The sequence below is a fragment of the Taudactylus pleione genome, unplaced genomic scaffold, assembly GCF_031769625.1.
Source record: "Taudactylus pleione unplaced genomic scaffold, aTauple2 ptg000043l, whole genome shotgun sequence".
Classification (NCBI taxonomy): Eukaryota; Metazoa; Chordata; class Amphibia; order Anura; family Myobatrachidae; genus Taudactylus; species Taudactylus pleione.
The window spans coordinates 16,525,322-16,541,466 of NW_028284445.1; the positions used below are offsets into that span (position 1 = coordinate 16,525,322).

Here is a 16,145-nt window from a genome sequence, read left to right on the forward strand (position 1 = left end):
TTTTGTGTTTGTGAATTGTGTGCGCAGTAGCCGCACGTGCATCAACAAAGTAGTGCCAAGCGTGCGCCTGTGTCCCATAAATAAAGAGCTGGCTGGATTGACCGCTAAAGGGTGCTGTAACCCCCAAAGGGCACTCCAAACAGAATAAAAAAATATATTTTTTTGTGTTGGTTATTTTGTGTGCGCAGTAGCCGCACGTGCATCAACAAAGTAGTGCCAAGCGTGCGCCTGTGTCCCATAAATAAAGGGCCGGCTGGATTGACCGCTAAAGGGTGCTGTAACCCCCAAAGGGCACTCCAAACAAAATAAAAAAATATTTTTTTTTGTGCTTGTGAATTGTGTGCGCAGTAGCCGCACGTGCATCAACAAAGTAGTGCCAAGCGTGCGCCTGTGTCCCATAAATAAAGGGCCGGCCGGATTGACCGCTAAAGGGTGCTGTAACCCCCAAAGGGCACTCCAAACAAAATAACAAAAAAATATATATTTTTTTGTGTTCGTGAATTGTGTGCGCAGTAGCTGCACGTGCATCAACAAAGTAGTGCCAAGCGTGCGCCTGTGTCCCATAAATAAAGGGCCGGCTGGATTGACTGCTAAAGGGTGCTGTAACCCCCAAAGGGCACTCCAAACAAAATAAAAAAATATATTTTTTTGTGTTTGTGAATTGTGTGGGCTGTAGCTGCACGTGCATCAACAAAGGAGCAGCGCCAAGCGTGCGCCTGTGTCCCATAAGTAAAAGGTCAGCTGGCTTTTCCACTAAAGGGTGCTGTAACCCCCAAAGGGCACTCCAAACAAAATAAAAAAATATATATTTTTTTGTGTTTGTGAATTGTGTGCGCAGTAGCCGCATGTGCATCAACAAAGTAGTGCCAAGCATGCGCCTGTGTCCCATAAATAAAGGGCCAGCTGGATTGACCGCTAAAGGGTGCTGTAACCCCCAAAGGGCACTCCAAACAAAATAAAAAAATATATATTTTTTTGTGTTTGTGAATTGTGTGGGCTGTAGCTGCACGTGCATCAACAAAGGAGCAGCGCCAACGTGCGCCTGTGTCCCATAAGTAAGGGGCCGGCTGGCTCATTTCTTAAAGGGTGGTGTAACCCACAAAGTGCACTAGTCTCCATCAAAAATAAAAAAATATTTTCTGTGTTTGTGTGCGCCTTAGCCGCACGTATATATCAATATAACATAAATGGAGGACCAAACTTTCTCCGATAAAAATAAAATAGGGAAAGATCAAGAACCACTTCCTCCTAGTGCTGAAGCTGCTGCCACTAGTCATGACATAGACGATAACATGCCATCAACGTCGTCTGCCAAGGCCGATGCCCAATGTCATAGTAGAGGGCACATACAATGCCAAATGACAAAGTTCACGAAAATGACCTTGAAAAAAACATTTAAATCAGCTGAAGAGAAACGTAAACTTGCCAATATGCCATTTACGACACGGAGTGGCAAGGAACGGCTAAGGTCGATCCCTAGTATGTTCATGACTAGTGGTTCAGCTTCACATGACGATGGAAGCCCTCCTCCCACTAAAAAAATCAAACGAGTTAAGCTGGCAAAAGCACAGCGAAGAACTGTGCGTTCTAAGAAGATATCACAAATCCCCAAGGAGAGTCCAAGTGTGGTGGTGGTTTGCGAAGCCTGACCTTCCCAGCACTGGACGGGAAGAGGTGGCTCTTTCCACCATTTGCACGCCCCCTGCAAGTGCTGAAAGGAGCACCCACAGTCCACTTGCTGATATGCAAATTGAAGATGTCACTGTTGAAGTACAACAAGATGAGGATACTGGTGTAGCTGGCGCTGAGGAGGAAGTTGGCGAGGAGGATTCTGATGGTGATGTGGTTTGTTTAAATCAGGCTCCGGGGGAGACAGTTGTTGTCCGTGGGATGAAAAGGCCCATCACGGTCATGCTTGGGCAGAAGACCAAACATTCCACCTCTTTGGTCTGGCAATATTTCTATCCAAATCCGGACAACAACTGTCTTGCCATATGTACCATATATAAAGGTGAAATAAGTAGGGGTAGGGACGTTAACCACCTAGGAACATCCTCCCTTATACGGCACCTGCAGCGCGTTCATAAAAAGTTACTGTCAAGTTCAGAAACTTTGGCTAAGACCGTAAGCAGTCCAGGGACACCTAAATCCCGTTGTCCTGTTGTATCCAAGCGCCTGCAAACCACACCGTCAACTCCCTCCTCGTCAATTTCCTCCTTAGTCAGGATCGGAAGTAGTCCTGCAGGCCATGTCACTGGCATGACTGACTCTCCTATCTGGAATTCCTCCGGAGGATCCTGCATTGCTATGCCTCCTGCTGCCGCTGCTGCTGTTGCTGCTGCTGGGAGTGGTTCATCATCCCAGAGAGGAAGTAGGAACACCACTACTTTTACTAAACAATTGACCCTCCAACAGTCCTTAGCAAGGAGGATGAAGTACGACAGCAGTCATCCTGAAGCCAAACGTATAACTGAGGCCTTGACTGCTATGTTGGTGTTAGACGTGCGTCCGGTATCCGCCATTAGTGCAGTGGGATTTAGACAATTGCTGGAGGTAGTGTGTCCCCGGTTCCAAATCCCATCTAGATTCCACTTCACTAGGCAGGCGATACCGAGACTGTACAGAAACATCAGAAAAAGTGTCCTCAGTGTCCTGAAAAATGCCGTTGTACCCAATGTCCACTTAACCACGGACATGTGGACAAGTGGAACAGGGCAGACTAAGGACTATATGACTGTGACAGCCCACTGGGTAGATGTATCACCTTACGCAGCAACAGCAGCAGCGTCACCAGTAGCAGCATCTCAGAAACGCCAGCTCGTTCCAAGGCAGGCTACGCTGTGTATCACCGGTTTCAGTAAGAGGCACACCGCCGACAACCTCTTAGAGAAACTGAGGGAAATCATTGCCAGTGGCTTACCCCACTTAGACTCTCCTGGGGATTTGTGATATCTGACAACGCCACCAATATTGTGCGGGCATTACATCTGGGCAAATTCCAGCACGTCCCATGTTTTGCTCACACAATAAACTTGGTGGTGCAGAATTTTCTGAAAAGCGACAGGGGCGTGCAGGAGACGCTTTGGGTGGCCCGAAAAATTTCTGGCCACTTTTGCCATTCAGCGGCTGCGTGCCGAAGATTGGAGCGCCAGCAAACACTCTTGAACCTGCCCCGCCATCACCTGAAGCAAAAGGTTGTGACGCGGTGGAACTCAACCCTCTATATGCTTCAGAGGATGGAGGAGCAGCAAAAGGCCATACAAGCCTATACATCCACCTATGACATAGGCAAAGGAGGGGGTATGCACCTGACTCAAGCGCAGTGGAGAATGATTTCTGTGTTGTGCAAGGTTCTCCAGCCCTTCGAACTTGCCACACGTGAAGTCAGTTCAGACACTGCCAGCTTGAGTGAGGTCATCAGGCTTTTGCAGAAGCAGCTGGAGAAAGTGAAGGAGGAGCTAAGATGGAGCGATTCCGCTCGGCATGTGGGACTTGTGGATGAAGCCCTTCATTCGCTTTGCCAGGATTCCAGGGTGGTCAATCTGTTGAAATCAGACCACTACATTTTGGCCACCATGCTCGATCCTAGGTTTAAAGCCTATGTGGTGTCTCTCTTTCCGGCCGACACAAGCCTGCAGAGGTGCAAAGACCTGCTGGTGAAAACACTGTCAGCTGAAGCGGAACGTGACACGTCAACAGCTCCTTCTTCATTTTCTCCCGCAACTGGGGCTGCCAGGAAAAAACTTAGGTATCCTAAGCAACCCGCTGGCGGTGATGCAGGGCAGGCAGGACCAAGTTTGAACATCTGGTCTGGACTGAAGGACCTGGCAACAATTTCTGACATGTCTACTGTCACTGCATATGATACTGTCACCATTGACAGAATGGTGGAGGATTACATCGGTGACAGCATCCAAGTAGGCATGTCAGACAGTCCGTACCTCTACTGGCAGGAAAAAAAAGGCAATTTGGAGGCCCCTGTACAAACTGGCTCTATTTTACCTGAGTTGCCCCCCCTCCAGTGTGTACTCCGAAAGAGTGTTTAGTGCAGCCGGGAACCTTGTCAGCGAAAGGCGTAGGAGGTTGCTTCCACAAAATGTGGAGAAGATGATGTTCATAAAAATGAATTATCAACTCTTCCACTGAGACCAGCCTCCAGAACATACAGAGAGACCTGTGGTGGTGGATTCCAGCGGGGACGAGTTAATACTCTGTGAGGATGAGGATGTACACAACACTGAAGAGGGTGAGGAATCGGTGGATGAGGAGGATGAGGACGACATCTTGCCTCCGTAGAGCCAGTTTGTGCAGGGACAGATTAATTACCAGCTTGTTTTGTGGGGGCCCAAACAAACCAATCATTTCAGCCACAGTTGTGTGGCAGACCCTGGCGCTGAAATGATTGGTTTGTTAAAGTGTGCATGTCCTGTTTATACAACATAAGGGTGGGTGGGAGGGCCCAAGGACAATTCCATCTTGCACCTCTTTTTTTTCTTTGCATTTGCATTATGTACAGTTTGGGGCCTAGTTTTTCAAACTACCATCCTGTCTGCCACTGCAGTGCCACTCCTAGATGGGCCACGTGTTTGTGCCGCCCACTCGTATCACTTAGCATAGTCATCCAGCTACCTCGGTGCAACCTTTTGGACATAAAAACACTATTGTGAGGTGTGAGGTGTTCATAATAGACTGGAAATGAGTGGAAATTAAGGTTATTGAGGTTAATAATAGCATAGGAGCAGAAAAACCCACAAATTCTGTGATTTTAGCTGTTTTTATGCTTTTTTTAAAAAAAAAATACAGATCCAAAACACAAAACACAAAACCCAAAACACGGAAGGGTGGTTTTGGCAAAACCATTCCAGATCCAAAACACGAAGAAAGATCCAGATCCAAAACCAAAACACAAAACACGAAAAGTGGCCGGTGCACACCCCTAGTTACTAGTAAGCACCAGTGACGACTCCAAAGGTGGGGCTGCAGCAGAGTCCAAAATTCAAATAGGGGAACCACACCAACAGCCAGTGAGTCCCGGCTGGCAATGTTTGTTAACATTTGAAAGGACAGTTGGTGTGGCTCCCCTATTTAAATTTTGGACTGTACTGCAGTCCCAACTCCGGAGTCGCCACTAGGAAGCATGGTATTGCGGCCACAAAAGCAGTCGCACATGGATCCGTCCCAGAGTCAGACCCATTATCTACTGATATAGTAATCACCTATAGGCTGGTTGTGCACAAAAGTGAACTGGTTAAAGCCTGACCTGCATGGAGCTGCAGACTATTTTGCTTTGGATTTTACCGTAGCTCTGACAAATGTTATTTTTATTAATTTACTGTACACATTTCATGCCACTTTTCCTTTCTTTGTGTTATTTACAGTAAACCCTGATCTGGACATCAAGGATCTTGTGAGAGAATTTCAGCATCTACAAGGTACTGATACAGTAATTCTAAATATTCTACGGAGGTGTTACACTACAGGGAGAATAATGTATTATATTTACATTGCTTGCGTTTCCTGCACTTCTTTGGGTCCATAGGGCCTCATCCAGAGTTTGACGCACATTGCGCTGCAAAAATACTTGTACATTTTCTTCCACAAAGAGTATACTATACTTGCCTACTTTTGAAAAGTAGTTTGTGGGAGATCATGTGCGGAAGTAGCAAGCGACACGTGCAGAAATCGGGAGGGTAGGCAAGCATGGAGTATACTTGGATGTGCTTGTAGAGTCACACGTATTCAAATATGCATCTAACGCAATACACAACATAATTCTGCATCAGGTGTACGTCATGCATTAAAATGCACAAACTGCATTGTTGGTGATAAAGGCAGTGTCACGCTGTATGCACACACCATATAATGGGCCAAATGTAAAAAGTGAGAGTTTAGAAAATGTGAGAATTTAGCAGTAATCTCTCACATTGGTCGAGTTTTATCTTCAAAATGGAAAAAAATCTGAATAGGTGCCAATCCACTACACGATTAAGTTGAGCGATTGAAAGATAACGATCGTTCAATCGTTCATAAATCGTTTGCAAATCGTTTGCAAAAATGTCTAAAACGACCAGCGATGCGCGTGCCTGCTGGTCGTTTAGTCATCTATCATCGGGCAAACATGCTGGGCAATCTGACGATAACGTACGGTTGAGCATGTTTGCAGATGATTGATGAGCCTGCACTGAACAACAGCTCGTTCAGTGCAGGCTCATCACAGACTGACTAACGACTGCACGATTACAATGTCGTAATCGTGCAGTCGTTTTCATGTCTGCTAGTGGATGAGCACCTTTAGAGTTTAAATGGTGAGAGTTTTTGGAGTCTAAAAACATGCAAGTTTGCATGTTCTCGGTCTTTATTACATTGGCCGAGTTTAAAAAGTACTGCTAAACTCTCACCCTATTACATTTGGCCCAATATGGTGAGAGAATTCTTTTATGATGTAAAAAATTTAAACGCGAAAATTGCCTTTCCCATACAACAGGTAATGAAATACAAGCCTCCTTTCCAGCTTTAATAATCCAACTTTTTTCCTGCAGTAGTCCAGACAGACATCTGTGATTGATATTATTAATATAGCCACAACGCTATTGGCTGAAGTACTATATGCTGCAGGGGATGCAAGCAACCTATCTGATGTCAGGGGTCACCATTATCACCACCACATACTGTATCTTTACACCAGGGGGTACATTTAGTAAGATGAGATTTTTTAGAAGTGGAGGTGTTGCCCATAGCAACCAATCAGATTCTGCTTAACATTTAACTACCGTAGCACATTCTAGAAGATAATAGCTAGAATCTGATTGGTTGCTATGGGCAACATCTCCACTTCTAAAAACTCTCATTTCTAAAAACTCTCATCTTAGTAAATTTACCCCTTGGACTCTAATACTTGCGAAAGATATGCTTCCTAGGGTCACCTCTCCACTTGTCACGCCACATTTATGTGAACACCTGACTGCATACTTCCCAACATGGAAATTTTCTGAAGGGGGACTTTTTACTCACGTCCACAGCAGTATGACATTTTGGGGTTGTGACTGTATTTCATGCCCCCATTTCACATCACACTGGGGGGCGGAGCCTAGCACTCGGGCATTCTCTTAGCACTTAATGGATGCCTGGCGCATGCACCCGGCATCTATTCACTGCTGCCCACCTATGCAGAGTAGCTGTGGCAGAGTGTCCTCCTGACTGACGGGGGACATTGTGGCCCGCGGGGTGGCCGGCAGGAGCAGTGGAATGAAATCGGGACAGTTGGGAGGTATAGTATGTGATTGTTCTTAACTGGTACTAAACTTACTCTTCCCAGACTCTGAAAACACGTACAAATCTAGAGACAAATGCATTTTGAAACATGTGCAGTATGGAAATGTGTAAATAAATATGTATGTATGTTCAACTTCAAATAAGTTTCATATCCTTTACTGCTTAAAGATCATTTTATATGTCTACGAATGAAGCTCTGTCGGACTGTGGCTGAATTGGATGTATCCAAAAAATGCATGTAAGAATAACATTGCTACGCAGATATGCACAACAGGACCAATTGCAAATGCACTAGCTTTATGTCACACGTACACCTGATCAGCCTTACATCCAATTCAACCCATTTGTGGATTGCGAATGTTCTGTGACTGCCCAATTGTAAATCAGTTTTTTAACATTTATTTTGATAGCAAAGGATTTATTGCAATCAGCCAATTAGAAGTGGTTAGCAAGTGCTGGCGACCATCATCGTCATCCTCAGTGTATATTTATACTAGGGATGGACATCGATGGTCGATGTTTGCCGACCATTGACGATGGTAGTGTTTTTACCATTTGATGGAGGCATTCTGATGTTTCCCGCCATCGAATGTTAATCACTCGATGAAGTCCTGATGGTGGCTTGTTTTCTTTAAATACTAATAGCTATGCCTCCCTTGGCTGCTGTGTGCTTTGTCTCTGCATCTGAAAATCTTCATGGTTCATTCATGCATGGTTCATGCTGGGTTCGTTAGAGGTAGGGATAAACATCGAAAAATGTATGTTTATTTTGTGATGTTAGTATTTTTACTATTCGATGGCAACATTCCGATGTTTGCCACTATCGAATGGTAATGATTTGTTCGTGTTCTGAATGTTACTTTTTATTTTTTTTAATGCTGACAGCTGCACTGTCCCTTACTGCAGCTCTCAGCATTTGGCATCTTGTCACAGAATCTGCTCCAGATCCTGCTGCCCCCGATCCCACACGTCTCACCCCCAGTCTCCTGCCAGCCGTGCTATAGGGTTATTGCGCATGCGCAAGCAGGGTCTTTTGCGCATACGCCATTAAAAATAATAGTTTTTTTCATTGAATACTTTTGATGCGATTGTTACTTACCATTGCATTGAATGTTTTGATGGTGGAAACCCAGCCATCATTTGATGGTGGGCTTCCGATGTCCATCCCTAGTTGGAAGCTGTCTTTCACTGCCTCAGAGATGTGATCCTCAGTCCCTCCCTCCCCTCTCTCTAGGCTGCTGCTAGGCAACAGGGCATAGTGTTAGCTCTGATTGATTACCCGGCCAATCAGTGTGCAGCCCACAGTAGTCACTCACACAGCACTACTCCAAGTGATGGAGTCAGGGCTGGTGCATGGTTTCTGGGTGCTCTAGGCAACCATTTTCCCAACACCCCTGCTCCCTCCAATTCATCATATGTCACACATCAGTGACCCTAGTTTATAATATGCCCCCAGGAGTGTCCCAAATATGCCACACAGCAGAGCCCAAAAATCAAACTGTGTCTCATAACATTGCTCCCAATTCATAATATGACACACATTCTTTATATGCCACGCAACTGTAACCCAATACATTATGGCACACATCTGTGCCCCAATACATATTTATGCCAGACATCTGTGCCCTAAAATATGTAATCACCCATTAACCCCCCACACACACATACTCACCCTGCCAGCACTCATTAACCCCCACACACTCACACACACACTAACCCTTTCAACACTCATTAACAAACATGCACATACACTCACCCTGCTAACACTCCATAACACACACATTGCCAGTGCTTATTAACCCCCCACACACTCACTCTTCCAGGACTTATTAAACTCCCACACACACACACACACACACACTCACCCTGCCAGCATTCATTAAACCCCCACACACATCAACTGCACCTTCTATTACAGCACTAATTAACAGACTTTGGTGTACCACCTCCATCAGGGCCGGATCCAGGGGTCTTGAGCACCCTGTGCCGACCCGGTAGACAGCGCCCTGCAATCGCGCGCTGCAAAATTGGGGGCGTGGCCTCATTACCATAGGTCACGCCCCCTAAGTAATGTTATTTGGAGGCGTGCCTGCATGGCACGCCTCCAAATAACGTCAGGCTGTGGGTAAAACTCAGCCCTCTGTCACTGGCTGTGCTTCCCCCAGCATGCGCATGGCATCCATTCACACTCCAAGGGTCTGGCACTGCCGCACAGCCGCGGCGATGGGGGTCCCCAACCTCCCGATTTGACCACCCGCATTGGTTGAACACCCCTAGAGCTGGCCCTGACCACTATGGAATATATCACTGCTCTCCTCCATGATAAAGTTTCAAAATTCCATGAAGTTTGAAACCCTTGGTTCTTACATTTAATAGAACCCTTCCGGGCCTGGAGTGAACCTCATTTTAGAATATTGGAATTATTTGCCACTTCTATATATTCTACTAAGGTTGCTTATATTCCCCGTACCCTTGCGAGTCTGCTGCCTGGTGTTCCCCCTTCCCACACCCACAATTATGTTTTTTATTATCAATCTATTTTTCTGTTTATTAGAATTGTAGGTTTATATATTTTGATTAAAAAAAAAAAAATTGTGGTATTTTGACGTTTTTTTATTTTTTTTATATTATGTTGTTATTATGTACTTTTGTCTAATTGTGACTGTACTATTTGATGCTACATTATTTTTTATTTAATTTTGCTGTATATATTTTTATTTAGTATCTACCTTTATAAATAGATTTAAAAAAAAAAAAGAAACCCACACACACTGTCACCCTGCCAGCATTCATTAAATCCCCCCACACACAAACATACTCATCCTGCCAGCACTCATTAACCCCACACACACTCACCCTGACAGCACCTATTAACCACCCCCACACACTCACTCTGACAGCACTCATTAAACCTATCCCCGCCACACACACACTCATTAAACACCCCCGCGCACATATTCACAAACAAACTCACCCTGCCAACACTCATTAAACCCACACACACACACACTTACCCTCATCCTGCCAGCATTCATTTACCCCACACACACACAATCCCCCTGACCGCACTCATTAAACCTCCCACACACACACTAAGCCTGTTTGCCCTCATTAACATTCACAAGCCTCACATCCCAAACTTATCTACTTTCTCTTAATCCTCCCTGGGAGAAGCCCGAAGAGGAGAAGCAGTTTGCACGGTGATAGGGGCGGACCCAGACGGTTTGCATAATTAAGCTCTGTCCCCTACCAGCAAACTGCCATTCCCTGAGAAACTTATCCCCATTCTGCCCACTATGCCACTATAAAGTGGGCAGAATGAAGGAGAAGTGCCTACTCTTCCAGGGGTGTGGTGGGTTACCTGAAAAATCGGAAGCCTCCTGCAGACCTCTGGAGAGTAGGCAAGTATGCCCCACCCCCTACACGCACACACAAGTCCCCCGTCCCCTACACACACACTCACCCACCCATCAATCCTTTTTCATCACCAAAAAGTTTTAATATACCTTGCCAGGCTCCATTCAGCAGCATTAGCAGTTCATCGTGTTGTCTAGGGGAGCGGAGCTTCTTATGTGAGTGACAAGCTGGCACCCAGAGGGAAGGAGAGGACTGGAAGGGAGGGGCGGCTACCAGTGCTGCTGACAGGTGAGAGTGCAGTGCCAGGGGCTGGGGGAGTTCCTTCATCTGCCCTGGTCATCAGTAGTCCTTGCCAGAATTGAAAGAGACATCATTCTCTATTTTTTTGTGGACTCCAATGGCTTGCATCCTTAGGCAGCTTCCTAATGGTACCACCGGCCCTTTATGGAGTAGTATGTACCAAGGGTACGCCCAGTGCTGGACCAGTATATATAAACCGCACGCAGCCTTCACTGTAAGCTAATGTCACTGAGCAGGTCCCATTGATTAGCTGGGAGCTGGACAGTCACTGTATATGTTACTATGGGGCATATTCAATTGGGCACGAGGTTTAACAAGGAAAAAACCTTGCGCCCAATTTTGGATTACCGCGGGTATGCGCGCTCCCGATACCCACGGTATCCTATTAAAAAAAATTGGTCGCAGGATTTTCAGCTCTGAAAACTCCACGCCGCGTAAAAAAAGAAAAAATAATTCATCACTTACCTGCCTAGGGGTTTCCAGTGGTCTCCGCAGCTCCCGGTGGCCTCCCCTCTATCTTCTTACTGGAGAGGGGGCTGCTGGGAGTCCTGGGGGCTGCTAGGAGGCTCCAGGGGCTGGTGGGAGGGGCAAGGGCTGCTGGGAGATGTAGTTCAACCAGCACCCATTCCGGGGGGGACACAGACACACAAACCTTGGGTCACACACACACACTCATTCACTCATACACACTTACAAACACTCACACACACTGGCATACTCACCCTGCTGTAGAAGAGCCGGCTCCCGACACTGGATGCAGAATACATCGCTGCAACAGGTAAGTCACTAAGGACTAATTAAGCTAATTGGATACTTCCAATTCCTTAATTAGTCCTCAGGGGGGGTATTGCTGGGGTGCCAGAGCAAGTCACAGTGATTTTTCCTAATTATATTATAGATTTTAGGAAAATCACAATTGCTCAGGAGGTGCGAGAATAAAAACCTCCCGATGCGTAAAAAAAGAAAAAATCCGAACCTATTTGAATAGCAAAAAGCCCGCCCCTGAAGGAAAAACCTCGCAGGTACGGGCTTTTTGCTATTCTCGCACCCAATTGAATATGCCCCTATGTATATGTAGTAGTGTGTACCCACCGTCCAGTTCCCCGCAGCAGCAGCGCTGCTACATAGAGAGTACAGTCACAATGACAGACAATATGTCATTATGTATGTTTGCTGTTGCTCCAGATCCGGGCCCCGCCCCCAATTCTGCCCCTTGTCACACCCCCGGTCCCACCCCTCACTAACTGAGCTGCACGGTTTTTGCGCATGCGCACATCACATAAATAGTTTTTACCATAGAATTCATTCAATACGATGGTTACAGCCAGGGGCGTCTTAAGAGAGGAGGCGGCCCGTGTCCTCCTCTCTCCCCGGTGGCTGGCAGCCGACTAACGCGGCTGGCCAGCCACCGGAGCATTAGTAGACTCCGGGCACTAGAGTGTGCCCAGAGTCTACTGCGCATGTGCAGAACGCCGGAAAAATGGCCGCGGTGGCCATTTTCCGGTGTTCTGTGCATGCTCAGTAGACTCCGGGCACACTCTAGTACCTGGAGTTTACTGCGCTAGAGCAGAACACCGTAAAATGGCTGCGGCGGCCATTTTTACAGTGTTCTGAGCAGCGCTGACACCCGATGTGGCACCACGGATAGGTAAGTTTACAAAAATATGGGTGAAGTGTGTGCGGTGCAGGGCCCCCCTGGACCCGGGAGCCCGTGTGCCCTGCACACACTGCACCCATTATAGATAGACCACTGGTTACAGTAGTTACCACTGCATTGAGAGTTTCATTGGGTGGTTCCCAGCCATTATTTGATGGTGAGCTTCCGATGTCCATCCCTAATTTACACCAGCCCTCAGGCACCTGTGTCACGGCTGCCGACACTTGAGACTCCTGGAGGGAGGCAGGCCTACTAGGCACAATAAACTGGGGTGGTCTTAGGAATGACCTTTCCATAAAACTCAGTAGCACAGGATAAAAGCAAAATAGAATTTATTCACATAAGGATTATAAACAGCAAGGTCTCAAATAAATACTCAAACAGCACAGAGGTTCACATATGCAATAATATGTTTAGGAGAGAATCCCCAAATATATATAAGCAGTCTTTAGCATATAAGAACTAACGTGGTAGGGAACCCCAAGTTCAGAATGAGGCTAACACCTCAGGATGACATTGAGGACCTTTGCCAGGGTAGAACCCTGTAGTAATGGAAATCCGGAGCAGAGTGGACCCTGCAGAATAATATAGTTCCGGGACAGGACCGAGCCCTGCGGTGCAGTGAGAGATGAAGCAAACTTGAGCCTTGTGGAGTAGTGAAGTCGGAGCAGGGTTAAGCCCTGTAAGACGATGAGATTTTAGGACAGGGTTGAGCCCTGCGGTGTGGCTAGAGTTCAGAGCGGGGTTGAGCCCCGGGATGCGGAGAAGATTGTAGCGGGGTTGAGCCCCGGGATGCGGAGAAGATTGTAGTGGGGTTGAGCCTCATGATGCAGAGAAGATTGTAGCAGGGTTGAGCCCCGTGATGTGAAGAAGTTTGTAGCGAGGTTGAGCCCCGTGATGTGGAGAAGATTGTAGCAGGGTTGGGCCCTGTAGTGTGGCTAGGGTTCAGAGCGAGGTTGAGCCCCGTGATGCAGAGATGACACTGTAATGGTGCAGTTGACAACTGTAACAAGGATTAGTTCAATATCCACAGAAACGGAAAGACAACAGGCAAAGTAAATAGTGCAGCAAAATAGTGAAACTGCAGTGATGGAGCAATCAGCAATACTTAGGCAATAGGAATGCTGGACCCTGTAGTGCAGCTGGTGACTGATATCAGAAGTTCATCTGGAATACAACAAAGTCCACAGCAATCCACAGGCACAGCGGGGATCTAGCAGGAGTCCAAGAAAAGACCTGAAAGCAACGTTGCACAGACACTGAGACACAGTAACAGGCTTTATACTAGAGGTCTGTGATCCATAGGAAGTTTCAGAACATCTGATCCAAATGGAATCAGGTTTGAAATAATGAGCAATCTAGGAATCCCACAACCTGACGACACCTGGGAAACAGATGATCACTTTAACACTGTATCCCCTGAATGAGAAGCATGCCAGCAAGCAGGATAGCTCCTCCAACAACCACAATGGAAATTTGGCAAAAGTAGTCTATTTTTATGTACTGAAATAGTCGCAGTCCTGACAGTACCCCCCCGCCCCGCCCCTTTTTGGGTGGTCTGTGAACACCCACCAGGTTTGAAAGGGAATTTAGCATGAAAATTATGTATCAATTTAGGAGCATGGACATCAGAAGCTTTAATCCAAGATCTCTCCTCTGGGCCATAACCCTTCCAGTCTACAAGATATTGCAATTGATTTTGATGCGTACGTGAATCCAGAATTTTATCGATCTCAAACTCCACACCTCGAGCAGTTGTTATGGGAGGTACTTTACACAAGCTGTCATGAAATCGATTAAGAATCAATGGTCTAAGCAAGGAGACATGAAAGGAGTTAGGTACACGCATAGTTGGAGGTAACTGTAACTTACCTGCCACTGGGTTGATAATTTTTATAATACGAAGAGGACCAATATACCGGTTAGCAAACTTCATGGTAGGTACTTTAAGTCGAAGATTTCTAGTAGACAACCAGACATGATCCCCAACAGAATACTTACTGTAGGAACAGCTGAACATTTTCTATCAGCAACGGTTTTATAATTGTGAGAGGCTTTCCTAAGACACTTATGTACCTGGTTCCAAATTCCAGAAAAATGTTGGAGGATAGCTTTAGCTGCTGGGATGTCCACAGTAGGAATTGACTGAAGCTCAGGAACTCGAGGATGTCGACCAGTATTGGCAAAAAAAGGACTTACACCTGTAGCAGACGAATAATGAAAGTTATGAGCAAACTCAGCCCAAGGGAAAAAATCCATCCAATCATCTTGGGAGGAAGAAATATACATTCTTAAGAAGGTCTCCAACTCCTGGTTCACTCTTTCAGTTTGTCCATTTGACTGAGGATGATATGCAGAAGAAAACTGTAATTTAATTTGCAATGATGAACACAAAGCCCTCCAAAACTGAGCAACAAACTGGACACCCCGATAAGACACTATCTCAGAAGGAAGTCCATGAAGACGAAATATCTCTTTGATAAATATTTGTGCTAATTTGGGGGCTGATGGAATTCGAGCCAAAGGACAAAAATTAGCCATCTTGGTAAAACGATCCACCACTACCCAAATAACTTTACACCCCCTAGACTCAGGAAGATCTGTAATAAAATCCATGGAAAGATGGGTCCATGATTGGGTGGGAATGGGTAGTGGATGGAGAGGACCAACTGGAGACTGCCGGGAGGACTTATGTTGTACACACTTCAAACAAGAACGTATAAACTCTTGGACATCTTTTTTTCATGGAAGACCACCAATAGGAACGTTGCAAAAAAGAGTACATTTTACGAACCCCTGGATGTCCAGAGAAACGAGATTTATGAGCCCAGGAAAGAAGTTTACCTCGTAACTCAGGTGCCACAAATATCTTCCCAGGAGGAGGATCAGGAGAGATGGAAATTGAAGAAAAGGCCAGAGGGTTTATTATAGGGTACCTTTGATCCTCATTTTGTTCTTTCTCTTCCAACATCTGCCTTTTTATTCAAAGAATTTGGACAAAATCAAAATGAGAAAAGAAGAGTGCCCAACGAGCTTGTCGTGGGTTCAGGCAATGGCCAGTCTTCAAATACTATTTTTACAGACCATAAAAATTTGTTGTAACAGGATGTTTTGCATCTTCTAATAAATATCTCCACTCTTCGAAAGCTAACTTAATAACTAACAGTTCTTGGTCCTCGATGGAGTAATTACTCTCAGCACTAGAAAGCATTCGTGAAAAGAATCCACAAGCCACTGTTCTCCCATCTGCAGCCACTTGAGACAAAACAGCCCCAACTCCATAAGTGGAAGCATCCACTTCTAGCATAAATGGTTTCTCAACGTCAGGTTGAACTAGAATGGGGGCCGCAGAAAATGCATCTTTAAGAATCTGAAGGGCATTCAATGCCTCTGGGGACCATATTTTGGGATTAGCCCCTTTTTTTGTCATAGCAGCAATTTGGGCTACAATCGTTGAAAACGCTTTGATAAACTTTCTGTAATAATTGGCAAAGCCTAAAAATCTCTGAATAGACTTTAATGAAGTGGGCAAAACCCAATCTTGAATAGCCTTTAACTT

General features: G+C 45.8%; 1 protein-coding gene across 1 annotated transcript in view; it reads left to right on the top strand.

Annotated features, from left to right (window-relative positions):
- The window catches only part of LOC148537882 (uncharacterized), a 73,580-nt gene that overhangs the window by 36,177 nt on the left and 21,258 nt on the right, over positions 1–16,145 (top strand). The window contains exon 3 of the mRNA XM_088460171.1: positions 5,379–5,432. Within this exon, the coding sequence (XP_088316297.1) occupies positions 5,379–5,432 (54 nt within the window). The remainder of the gene's footprint in view (positions 1–5,378; positions 5,433–16,145) is intronic.